At 38.2% G+C, this 13,821-nt stretch overlaps 1 protein-coding gene across 1 annotated transcript in view; it reads right to left on the bottom strand.

The window, feature by feature from the left end:
• The window catches only part of Ctnnbl1 (catenin beta like 1), a 156,494-nt gene that overhangs the window by 74,029 nt on the left and 68,644 nt on the right, over positions 1-13,821 (bottom strand). Inside the window, exons 8-10 of the mRNA XM_027945163.2 lie at positions 9,497-9,569; positions 9,200-9,258; positions 7,738-7,886 (exon numbers count right to left, since the gene is read on the bottom strand). Coding sequence (XP_027800964.1) covers positions 7,738-7,886; positions 9,200-9,258; positions 9,497-9,569 — 281 coding nt within the window. The remainder of the gene's footprint in view (positions 1-7,737; positions 7,887-9,199; positions 9,259-9,496; positions 9,570-13,821) is intronic.

Genomic DNA, 13,821 nt, shown 5'->3' with positions numbered 1-13,821 from the left:
AGTTCTACTCCATGTATATAGGATATGTTAAAATACATTCTATTGTTATGGGCAACTAAAAAGAAAAAAATAAATAAAACACTAGGTTGACCAAATGAGAAATTCCTTTTTCTTGCTTTCTTTCTAAAGTTTTTGTTTCCTTTTCTTTGAGTATATGGGTGTGTGTGTTGCCAAGGGGGGCGGGAGGGTTGGTCTGTACTCCAGGATGGCTACCTGCTTCTTTTATCACAGCATGGATTTCACTTTTAAATATCACCTCAACAATCTTTTCTTCTTCTACAAGATGTCTTCATTTGTTCTTTGGCAGAGAGAAAAACAAAGCAAAACAAAAAATGGTCTTTTCTTATTGATTCTGTCAAGCACTGCGAAATCCAGACAGTCAACACAGGAATGAGAAAAAGTTACCTGACAAGTCAACTCATCCCAGGGTGGCGGTGGACAGAGGGGAAAGGCCTGGGAGATGAGGGTAGGAAGGTGCTAGTGTTCAGACCCAGAAAATAAAAGCCGAGCGGCAAGGAACCTGTGTGGGGGCCTCTGTGCACCTTGAGTCGAAAGGTTATAAGAACTCAACACACAAAACGTAACCCTGCGATACCTATGAGGAACGAAGAGGAGAGTTTAAATACCCAAAGAGGACTACACAGCGTGGACACCTATGGTGGCCTCTGCTCTGAACCCCGTAGGCACAGGCTAAATGATCACAAGCCCAGGACTACAGGTGCCTCCCATCCAGGCCTTCCTGAGCCTTGAGGATCAGGTTCACAACCACTTGATGGCCCTTTTTTGGCTCTTAATAAGAAAAAACAGGACTCAATATCTTCAAACAAGAGACTGAGTTCTCAGCTATAAAGCTTTTAATGAGATGTTCTTTCCTGGGTCTATCTATGGGATTTGCCAGAAATTGTATGAATCAATAATTCTAAAAAACAAAAATGTTTTTCAGATTTTTCTCATTCATCAGATTTACAGGAAGCCCAATGTGTGTATCTGTTGCTGGGCACCAGAGAGGCAAAGAGGAAGCCCTGGCTCTGCTTTCAAAAGTCCTAGGATACAGCTGGAGATCTGGACCACAGCTGTGACCACACCGGGTGGTACCACACCACACCGGGTGGTAAGTGTGCAGGCAAAGATGAGCAATGGCTGCTAGAATTTAACCCCCACATTGAAGACAGCTGGGGACAGAGCTGGGAGAGGTGACAGGGACAGAAGGCTGCTGAGAGACCTTTAAGGCTCAATATCCAGGGGTAATCCCCCAGAAAAAAACAATGGTGAGTGTTAAGAGAGCTAAGACAGTTTGGTTTAGAGAACAGAATGGAAAGGTATGGAAAGGGGAGAGGAGACATGGTACCATATCAAATGTTCAAAGCAAAGAAAAAAAGCAGAATTTAAAAAAAAAAAAAGTAAAGCTAATCATTAATAGAAAAAAATAGGAAAAATCTACAAAGGAAAATAATGAACAAGTGAAAAAAGAAAAGACAAAACAAAATAAAAACCTCAATGAAACTATCAAAATAAAATAGACTGGAAGAGGGCGAACCATGGAGTCACTACAATAAAAACAAATAGGTCAAGATCATTGCAAGACCTGAACTTACGCTGGACTAAATGAGTACTTCATCAGTTTTTCACAACAGTTACACATAACAAAATGACATGATAAAATAAGGACAAAATGATGAAAAGGAATAAAATAGATAAATATAAAATTATAAAAGAATCCAACAAAAGTTCACCACCTACAGCAAGGAGACACATTGACAAAACATGCAAATCAAGATTAAGATAAACAAACAGCATTATTTGCTGAATGAGCAAATTAGAACATAATGAACACAAAAAAATTAAAAAAGAAATAGTGAGAAAATCCACAATTATAGTGAGAGAAAGAACAAAATAGCTAAAAAGACAAAATCTGGCTATATTTACAAAGCTGATTTAGGAAATAATCATAGCATTTTATACCCCAGAAACAAATTTTATTCAAATGTTCAGGCTATTTTTTAAAAACTTGCCATGTATGAGGCCATTAAAAATAAACAATCCCAAATTTAGAAAAGCAAACATTTTAGACTATTTTTTCTGTTACTGTAATAAGAAAAGGCAACTTGAATTTGGACATACGTGATAAAGCTAAGCAATGTAAAGTGAAAAATTTTAACCTTAAACACTTTTTAAAAATTATTTATTTGGTCCTGGGGATTGAACCCAGGTTACTCTACTACTTTTTAATTTTGAGGCAGGGTCTCACTAAGTTGTTGAGGTTGGCCTTGAACTTGTGATCCTTCTGCCTTAGTCTATTAAGTCACTGGGATTATAGGCATCTGCTACTGCAATAGGCTGAATGTTATTATTTTGTATTTTTTTTTTATTTTGGGGGGTACTGGGGATTAAACTCAGACACTGAACCACTAAGCCACATCTCTGGCTCAATGTTGTATTTTATTTAGAGACGGGGTCTCACTGAGTTGCTTAGCCCCTTGCTTTTGCTGAAGCTGGCTTTGAACTCACAATCCTACTGCCTCAGCCTCCTGAGCCACTGGGATTACAGGCATGCGCCCCTGCTCCTGGCTTGTTTTTGTTTTTAAAGAATAGAATTATTTTTAAGAGCATTAAGCATTTAACTCAGAAATTTAGGAAAAGGGCAATACTGTAAATGAAAAGAATCTAGAAAAAAGGGATTTAAAAATTCCCAAGGATGCAAAAAATAGGCTAAATCAAAATATAAACATTGTGGATCACAAGAATATGCTATTTTTATTTGCCAGCTATATTTTGACAGATACATAAACAGATTAAGAACTAGTTCTCTACAATAATAAGACCTCTGTAAAAACAAAAAAACAACAGAAAAAAATCCAATCACTTCTGAAAAGTGTGACTGAAGAGAAAAGTAGATACATTTAAATACAAAAAAAAAAAAAAAAGAAAAGAAAAGAAAATACAAAAGGGACATAAAGTACAGAAAATGAAAAAGAATGTTAATAATACAAGAAAAATTTATACTAATGAACTTGCAAATCTACAAGAAATTGAAAAATGTCTAGGAACATATAAAACATCAAATTGCCAAGAAAAATTAGAACACTGATGAAAGAAATCAAAGACCTACATAAATGGAGAGATGTACCATGTACATGGATTGGAAAACTCATTACAAGATGTTCATTCTCCCCCAAATGACAGATTCAGCCCAATCCAATCAGAATCCCAGCAGGGTTTTTGTACAAAATCCCAGCAGGATTTTTGACAGTCTGACTTTGAATTTTATAAGAAAAGGCAAAGGAACTAAGGAACTAGAATAGTTTCAACCATTTTGAAAAAGACCAAAAGTCAGAGGACTTATACTATCTGGTATCAAAACCAAACTTTCAGCTTTATAGTCAGAATCATCAAGATAGTACGACTCTGGCAAAAAAGACACAGGGATGAAAGGAACAGAACTGAAAGCAGAGAAATAAACCCACACATATATGATAAATTAGTTTCTGACAAGAACTATAAAGACAATTTAATGGAACATGGATAGCAATTGCATTAAGTGGTTCCAGAATCAGCCATCTATATGTAAAAATAAGTCATAAATAAAACCACGAACCTCATTTCATGCTTCACATCATATACAAAATTTACCTTAACATGGATCACAGGCCTAAATGTAAAACCTAAAATTGAAAACTTCGAAAGGAAACATAGAAGACACTCTTAGATTGTGGGTTAGATAAACATAATTGATATATAATACCAAAAGCTATTTATTAAAGAAAAGATGTATTAATTGGACTTGAAAGTAAAACTTTTGCTCTTTAAAAGACACTGCCAAGAGGTGAGAAGGCAAGCCTCAGACTAGGAGGAAAATATTTCCAAACCATATAGCTAACAAAGACTTGTATGTAGAATAAAGAACACTTAAAACTTCAAGATTTTTTCAGAAAGGTCACATGCACATGAAAAGATGCTCAGCATCATTAATCATTAGGGAAATGGAATTGCAAACCGTCACAATACACACCCACTTAAGAGCCCAAATCAAAGTCCTACAATACTGCTGGTCTGAATGTGACACACTTTGCTGCTGGGAATATACAATCACAAAACCACTTTGGAAAACAGCTTGACAGTTTCTAACAATAAACGTGCACTTACAATATGACCCACCCATTCTATTCCTAGGCATTTACCAGAGGAATGAAAGTACGTTTATACAAAGACTTGTGGCAGCTTTATTTATTATGCAAAATACTGGAAACAACACAAAATGTTCATCAATAGGTAATAAAGAGATAGACTGGAATGTAAAGATGACTGGGCTACTACTAAGCATGAAAAGAAAACAATCATCTGATAGATCCAAAATGAATGAATCTCCAAAACAGTCTATTATAGAGTAAAATAAGCTAGAGAAAAAACATCCCCTATAATTCCACTTAAATGAAATTCTAGAATGACAGTGGTTGCCTGGGGCTGGGATGGATGGGTGGGAACTGATTACAAAAAGCAATCAAGGGAACTTGGGGGATAATTAAAACGATCTATATATGCAGTGTCCAATATGGTAGCCAGTAGCCATGTATAGCGATGGAGCATTTGAAATGTAGCCGATACAAACGAGGAGCTAATAATTAGGAGCTAATTATTAAATTAAATTGAAATAAACTTAACTTCCTTTTGTTTCTTTTACCCACTTTAATGTGGCTAATAGAAAATATGAATTACATATCTAGCTTGCATCACATTTCTACTAGACAGTACTCTTCTGTGATGTCGTCTGTGGTATAAAGACAAAAGAGTATGTCTGTTAAAATTAAAACTTCAGCTTAAATTTGGGGCATTTCATTGCATATGAATTATGCCTCAATAAACTTGGTAAAAACGTTAAATTGGTAGTATATACGTGTTTTTTGTGTGTGCATGTGTGCGTATAAGAGACTGCATGTGTGTATGTGTAACTATCTTGTTTGTGACCTTTCCTTGTCAACAATCAGAAATGAAAAATTCACAGGCTATCTACATGCAAAATTAACTGTTCCACTTGATAGTCACCATATTAAATTATATTGGTTATTTAACATCTGCTGCCTTCACTATTCTTGAGTTTCTTGAGGGCAAGAATCCTGTCTTGTTCATCTCTATATAAGCCTAACACTTAAGACAGAAAGTTAACATAGTACCTTATCAATGTTTTAATAGCTGCAGACTGCCTCATTTTATATTGTCCAATTCCCTCAAATCTCTGCAAACTTAGCAGTATTACCCCATTTTCAAGTGAAAAAAGTGAGTCAGAAAGGTTAAAGTAACTCACCAAATATCCAGAGGTAATAAGCAAAAATCTGTATTCCAAACTCCCATTCACCTCAATTCCACAGCACCCTCTTCACTCTCTACTACCCTGCCACCTCTCCAGGTAGCAGTTCACAACTGCCTGACCGATGACCAAATCAAAGTAAAATTTTGTATTTGGGGGCAGTGGAACCACAGAAGATTTCCTGACCTTCTAATATTACAGCTTCACTGGATGAGCTCCCTCTACACAGAGCAGATCTTACTAGATAAGGAAGGGTAAATATAGTAGGAAAAAAAAAACCCTTCTCCTCTCAATTAAACTTTAGTTGGGATTCTGAAGAAGAAAAACAATGCAGAACAAAGAGCATTTCAAAGAGACAAAAGGAAATGCTGAATCTGCTAATATAGCTAACTAATGCCAAAGGAGGATCTAATTGCAACTTCAGCATTCAAAAATGAAAAGTGAGGCAAGATCCTACAGAGGTACAGTTTCTATGTCTTTTGGATTCTTCTTTAATTAGCCTCCCAGAATCTCAGCATTCCTGTTTGAATAATCCATATTTCTGGTTATTTATTCAACTCCCCACTGCTACACATTACCAAGCCATATGCTACAGAAATACATCACTTCATGTTTGCACTCAACCATCCAAAGACATTGGCAGTTCAGACCTTTAAGAAGCTTACGGGAAAGTCCCTGCAGAGTGTAGTTTTAAGGTTAGAAGACCCAAAAAGCCAAAAGCATCTTCTATATATGCTATTTGCTTGAGAGAAGGTGGGTCATTTCAACAAAAGGACAGGCAATTAGAAGGGTAAAGCAGGTAAACAAACACAGCACTCAAGAGAGCAAAGGTAGGATGCATCAGCAGAACAGAAAAGGCCTCTGGTTAATTTCCCATATTCCTGTCTGCCCATTGAAAAAGAATTCATTTTTAAAAGCTTTTCTCGAAGGAAGATTTTCAGTCAATCTGAAGTCTGGAATGTGCTGGGCAAAAGAATTCCCCCAACCCTTCACAAGTCTTTTAAAGAGAAGAAATTTTAAAAACACATCTCAATAGTCATAAAATAATTTTAAACACAAAATGGTCATTGTCAAGTTTGTTATAAATAAACCTCAAATCACCAATAGAATACAAACTCCCTTAGAGTCCATTAAGTAGTTACTGAACTCTCCTGAAGATAATGTCAAGGTATGGGAAACAGCAGGTTGTTTGTAAGAAACACTATAGGAAATTCTATGTGTGGCAAGCTTAAAACCAAGAAAAAAAAAAAAAAAAAGAGCAAAAGAAAATATATACCCAAAGAAGAAATTTTAAAAACACATCTCAATAGTCATAAAATAATTTTAAACACAAAACGGTCATTGTCAAGTTTGTTATAAATAAACCTTTGTATGGGTGACAGAACTGTCTTTTTAGCTTCTGGATACAGAAATCCTGACCTTTTTATTTCCGTGTAAGCCTGACCCTTAACATAGTACCTTATCAATATTTTAACCAAGCTTGCATGTCTATAGTCTAAATTATATTTAATGTATAGCATTAATTAAATATATATATATATTTAATATACATCAAACTGAAAAAAATTTCAACAGACTTTTCACTGTATATGAATGGTAGTTTCAAGATGGCAGACTCTGGCTCAATTTTTAAAAAATAACTCTACAATGATTAGAGAGCATTCAACCATTCAGGCATGCTTCAGTGTCTCTCAGCTTAAGAAACTGTCCCTGACCCTGAACAACACTCTTCTTACTGCCATCCCTTACCCTGCCATACCTTTTGTTCTCTATTCTCCTTCTTAGAGATCTTGAAAAGAATTATCAATATAAATGATCTTCCTCTTTTGTTTCCAACTTTAGGAAATTACTGAGAAACTAGCATGATGTCCTCTTTAAGGAATTTGGGCATACATAATAAAATATACAAGGAAAGTATTACAAACAAAAATTCTAGAGTTGTCCTACACGTTTTCATACTTCTATGCTTTGACACAGCACACGTGCAACCCATTATTAAATGTGTAAATGAAAATATGAATGACTTGTTGTCAATAACAAAAATAAAACCAACATGGCATAGATAGGTCTATGTGGGATATACAAAAAATGGTACTAAGCTTAGAATGAACAAAAGAAATGTTTAAAAATTAATGGCTAGATTTTCCCAAAACCAACACAGTAAGGGAAGGCACAAAATATAAATCACCCTTCAATGCAGGGGTCATCTTACCACCTTACCACACATCTTACCACACAACGGGGCACCAACAGACCAAAATCCATTCATTCATCTGCTCTAACAGGATTGCCCAAACTCACCCATACCTGAAGACTGTTCTGTACAGATGGGAAACTCGAGGGCATTAAAAAACCACAGCTACAAGTTTTTAGATTCAGGCTAACAGTAAGGAGTTGGTAAAAGAGTTGGGAGAGTTAGGAGATCAGAATCATACCGGAGCATGAGATTCATCAGCTGAAGGCCCTCGCCCTTCAGGAAACGTTCACGATTGGAACTGAGCATCAGGCAGGAACACAGTGAGTCAAACAGATTCTCCATCATCTCCTGCTCCTCGGCTGTGCTGGGATTGTGTCTTTTAAACACCTGTCAAGCAAAGACAGCAGAAAGCACAGAGTCCTAAGAGAATGTCTTTTCATCACACACCACCCACCAACTTCCAACGCCTGCCATCACAATAACCCCACCACTGAGGACACAAATTTACCATACTAAATCTCATCAGTTTCCATTTTGGAAAAACTGACCTTTCCGATTCATTGGTATTAAAATACATGGATGCCAGTTCATGCAAAAACACACACTGGATCCATGAGTGACTCTCAGTTCTAAGGGGGCAGATTTTTTTAAAAAAGAAAAGGAAAGAAAACAAAACCCCAAGACCCATTAATTGAAATATAATAGAAACAACTTTGTTCACTTCCCTCAAACCCTCTAGTGGCACAACCTGACCATATCAAGCTTTCCCCCCTCTTAAAAAGCTGCAACCCAGTGGGGCAAATCCTGGCTTAATGAAAGGAAGTTTCCTAACAGGGCTTCGGAACTGCTTCATAGAACAGCTTCATACAATAGCCGGGGCTCAAGTCAGGGAAAGGGCTTGGAGTTTTGTCTTTGTCAGAGTTGTAGGGCATGTTAAGAGGAGAGCCTTCCAGCAGTGTATGTATATACAGTCAACTACTGATGATCGATAATCTTGCAGGAAAGGGACTAACAGATTTACATTTGAAAGCTCTATTTTTGGGGTGGAGGCCAAGCCACTCAGGCTGCTGGCACCAAGATAGAAGCTGTATGCAAACTGACATCTCAGACACTCCCAACACTCTTCAGATTTTATCCAAATGATCTATTTTCAGTCCTGTTTTTGGAATAACACAGATGAGATTTGTTAGGAGAAATCTTAACAGTGCTTTCAGAATGCCAGCAGAATAGCATTTCAACTGCATTTACATTTCTTTCAGTGAGCAAATGGCAGCTTCTGATTTCTCACTCCAGCCTCCAGTGCCCCTACCATCCTCGGTGACCTCTTTCCTAAATGAATGTTTAATGGCAGACTGACAGGAAAGGAGGTGAATAATCGTGGGAATGGTTCAAGTGAAAGTCATGTGATATTCTTGGTCCAAGAACCTACGTGAAGTAGGAAGCTCATCTCCTCTGGACTGGCAATCTCGTTATCAGAGGTGGGGAAAGGCTGGACCAAGATCCCAGTGATGCCTGGTTAGAAAGACGAATGACCAAGAAAAGGAGGCAAACCCCACGCCAGCACGGTGACCTCCAACCTGCCAACACGACCCACGTGTTTTGAACCACGGCTTACTCCGTCCGGCAATTTCCAGCTCCGCCTCCCATTTAAAGTAGGCCATGTATCTTCAAGGCAGACAGGAAGCATAAGAATTACTCACGGATAACTGCTGAAGAAGCACATCGATTCCATCCAGCTCCCCAAGCAATTCCCTGTTTTCTAAAAGAGGAAAAAAATAGAGGAAGAAAAAAAAATGAAGCTAACTGTCAGATTTTACAGCCGTCTAACACTGATACATCAGCAAACAAAATCAATACAGCTTGACAGAGTACAAAAGCTGCAGAGAGAGCGAGAGGGGAAGCCAGGGGATGCCAAAGGCAAGAGAGCTTGCTGTCATGATCTGAAACAAGCCTGGCTCCTATCCTAACAGAATATCAATACTGAGAGGGAGCCTCACCGTCATTGTCCTGCAGCAATATGGCCAGCACTTCACTGCAGTAGAGCTTGTTGGCATCGAAAGGCATCTTTGCCTGTGGGGAAATAGGAGAAATGAGAAAACCATTAAGGGGTCTTGCTTCCTTTCCCAGGACAAATTTTTCACACATTAGAGAGAAGCAGGAGTTAGGGAAAAGGCAGGTTAAAGGTAAAAGTCTGCCTCTGCTCTCCAGAGCCTAAACCCACGTGCTGAACAGCACACAGTGGACAGACACAATGACTCTCCACCCCTACTGCAAAGGCCTGAATGTCACCTCCTCTGTGAAGCCTTCCCAGACCCTTCATTTTTGAGTCCAGAGACTATACATGTCTAAGATAAAACACAGAAAGTTTTGATCTTTTAAGACTAAAGCCCATGAAGTGTCATTCACAAGTTAGAACCAGAAAATTAGGTTGTAAATTAGCTGATACATGATCATAGAAGTTGAAAAGGAAGCAATTTCTTGTTTAGATTAGCTGAATGTATTTATAACAAAGTAGTTCCTTTGGATTTTTTTAATGCTTGGAATTTAATTTGAAATCGTAAACCTATCTGCTTGTATGCCATAATCTGCCTACTATTTAAAAAGGAAACCACATTAAATATGCAAAAACGTGTTAATATTTTAACACCGAAATTACTACCCACAATTCTTTCCATGCTGAGTGCTTTGCTACTTGGAGATTCAGAGGGGACACATCTATCGCACTGACTGTCTTTGATGGCTATCCACATGGTTGCCTCAGTAATAGTGAGACTTAGATATCTTCCCATTAACAATGCCCCTTAGATAAAGGTGCAGAGAGCAGCAAGCTTATTGCTATGTTTTTATTTATGGTATCTATGATCCTCAAAATGCAGCACATTAGACAATGACTGTTAATCAGCAGCAGCCTTTGCTATGTATCCAGGCTTTTTGAAATTTCTGTACCTGCAAAGGACAGAGGAAGTGTTTATCTTGGAGTTAACACTTCCATCACCTTCACACCACTTACAGTTATGTTTGGACATTGATTTTGTACTTAGGAAGGAAGAGTGGCACCTAATAAAGCATCACCCAGCACCATTTCAGTTTTCTATACACGTTATCCTTGTTGAGCCAAAGTGTAGCCCACAGGGTTGCAGAAGGATGACCAGGTCTGACCCAGCGTAAGTTAAAAGATCTGTTAAGTGCAAAGTCTTACATGTGCTGACTGAACAGGATGCTCCCTGGGCAAGCTGGAGGCTCTCTTTCAAAAAATTTGTATAATAGCTAGGGCTTAAATATACTCTGCGGTGTTTCAGTTTAAGAAAAATGGTTTTATAAAAATCAAAACACTAAGGTGAAAAGCCAAGGAGTGAGAATCTCCATTAGAATCAAGGATTTGCTAAAAGATCACTCAAATTATTTAAATCCCTAGCACTGCTACTATATTTTAACTGGTTTTAGCCACACCAACTTATACGCAACTTTTCAAGGGCCAGTGTTCTTTGAACAAGATGCAGTTGACTTGAAGAAGCCTGAAGATGCAGGCCACCACAGCAACAGCCTATCTGTGATGACTGTTGAGTGCTTCTCATCTTTCATTTGACTTTATAAACTCCTATCTCTGAGTTAGAGTTTCTCTCTTCCTTTCAATAAACATTTATTGGGCACCTGGTACATGCAAGGCACAGAATTAAACACAACAGCCAACAATGTGAACCTTCCCCTCTATTAGAGCATTTAAAAATATTACACTGAATTCAAATTAATGTTATTAAGTAGTACAGTCAAAAAGAAAGAAAGAGAGAGATGTATCTGATATACACCTGAATTTACTCACAAATGTGCCATCATTTATGTGCCACAAAGTCTACAGTTTACAAACTGTGTGCTCAGGTAGATGGGGTGCCATGTTGAATTCACCTCGGGGTATTTTTGAAATTTTCAAGAAAAATATGGTAACTCATGACATCTACTGAGCACTGCACTAACTACTAGCGTGAAGTACATTTCTTATGACATTATACCTTAATGGAGCTAGATTTTGAAAGTTGATAAAAGAACTGTGTGAAAATCAGCAAGGAACAGGAACAAGGGTGGTGGTAGTCAACCTGATGACAAGATCTAAAAGGCACACACTCAGCCATTTAGTAACCGTGGCAAACAAAAATGAAATAAGGGGCTGGGGTTGGAGCTCTGTGTAGAGCACTTGCCTAGCACATGTGAAGCACTGGGTTTGATCCTCAGCACCACATTAAATAAATAAGTAAACAAATAAATAAATAAATAAATGTATTGTGTCCTTATACAATACACACACACACACACACACACACACACTCACACACAGAATGAAATAAAACATTTCTTTCAATTTATGTGTGTTCTTTTTTCAAATAGTTACTGAACTATTAGATTATGCATATATGTTAAATTATTTGGGCCTAACTACTTAATAAACAGAATGTGAGGAATTTTTTGGCATGGAGGCACTTTAAAAACAAAATTACTGAGTACTTAAAGCACCATGAGTGGGAATCTATGACCCAAGCAACATTTCCTGGTCTGTTTCCTAATCTGAAAAATGGAAATTAAAAATAACATTTCTTTAAGAGAATTTCTATGAGCATTAAATAAGATAAAAGATGAAAGACCCAACAGATAGTATATACTGTAAGCTCTTCCAGTAACTAGACCCCAAAATGCTCTTATGGTCACCTGTTATGTGGTCTTAGCCGAATAGCCCTGCCTCTCTAACCTAATTTTTCTGGGGCTATAAGATCTTCTTTATGAGGTGGCTGCATTAAGTGAAATGGCACATACATAAGAGGCACTCAAGGCTGAGCTGCCCTCTGCTGAGGATTCCTAGTTGCCCAAGACACCTCCAGCTTCAGCTGTGTGGTCTGATCATATAAGGAGTTCCTGATTTACCCAAAATAACATTTTAAAAACCAAAAAATTCATCAACTTTTTTTTTTTTGAATTTTTGTTGTTGCTATAGATGGACAGAATGCCTGACTTTATTTTATTTGTTTATTTTTATGTGGTGCTAAGGATCAAACCCAGTGCCTAATATATGCTAGATAAGTGCTCTGCCACTGAGCTGCAACCCCAGTGCTCTTTCTTTTGGTACCAGGAATTGAACCCAGGGGCACTTAACCACTGAGACACATACCCAGCCCTGTTTAATTTTTTATTTGAAGACAGGGTATTGCTATGTTGCTTAGGGTGTTGCTAAGTTGCTGAGGCTGGCTTTGAATTTGTGATCCTCCTGCCTCTGCCAGCTTCCTTGCACGCCCAGCTGTTGGAATTACAGGTGTGCACCAACACGCCCAGTTCACCACTTTTTTCTTATGATACAAGCCCTCTGATTGAAAAATTGGCATGAAAGAGAAACCTGATCAGGGAAACAAAATGATGAGGCCCCACGACTCCCAACACTGAGCTCTCAGCATTGCACCAGCTGGGAAGCCGCTTGGTAAGAGGAGGCCCCTCCAGAGAAACCAAGTGACCACACCAGGCCCAGCTCTCACTGGCTCTCTCATCTACTTCCATGAGGTTGGGTGAGGTATTCCCCCTCTCTGGGAGTCTTTCTTATCTGTAAACTGGGGACAGCTTCATGCTCTTGGAAGAGCTATTTGTGAGGATTAGAAATATGTATGTCAAGATCCAGAGAAACATTGTGCACACAGAGGGCAGTTAATACATAAAACTCATTATCATATGGGGGAAACTTCTAGTAATGGTGAGGATGACAACCACATTTTAATCTAGTAGTAAGAAATAAAAGAATCTAGGCCAGCCAGGAAGGAAGGAAGGAGTCTACCCTTTCTTTCATGTCTAGCCATGAATTTATCAAGAAAACTTTATTTCTGTTTAAATCTCAGCCAGATATTACACAACACCAAACTGCCAAATTACAAAAGCATTTCATCAAAACCAGGAGAAAGGAGAATGAACGTGGCAGGTACAGACTCTTGGTTTTTGCAAAGCTAACCAGTGGGACTTGGAGCGTGTAGGGCTCTCTTTATCCAGGAGCCTGGTGATCCTAAATCTTTCAGCTGTCAGAGTAATTACTGAATCAAGCATAGGTCTGTACTCAGCATGTACTAGCCTTGAATAAAATTAAACTTCACCTTTTTGGGAACTGCTGCTTTTTTGGAAAGTACAAAACAATTATGCTACCACCTGCAGTCAGAAGCTGTAGGTTATATCTGCAGTTCACCTCTGGTACCTGGAACACATGGGGCAAGTTCAGACACATCTACAGCTCCGTACAACTGTCGAAGCAGATTGGGCCCTGCAAAATCACCACCTCTGGTCATCAGAGGCAAAGGACTTC

This window comes from Marmota flaviventris, chromosome 2 (assembly GCF_047511675.1).
Source record: "Marmota flaviventris isolate mMarFla1 chromosome 2, mMarFla1.hap1, whole genome shotgun sequence".
NCBI classification, from domain to species: Eukaryota; Metazoa; Chordata; class Mammalia; order Rodentia; family Sciuridae; genus Marmota; species Marmota flaviventris.
The sequence above is the reverse complement of the archived record's forward strand: the minus strand, read 5'-3'. Positions and strand labels throughout refer to the sequence as shown.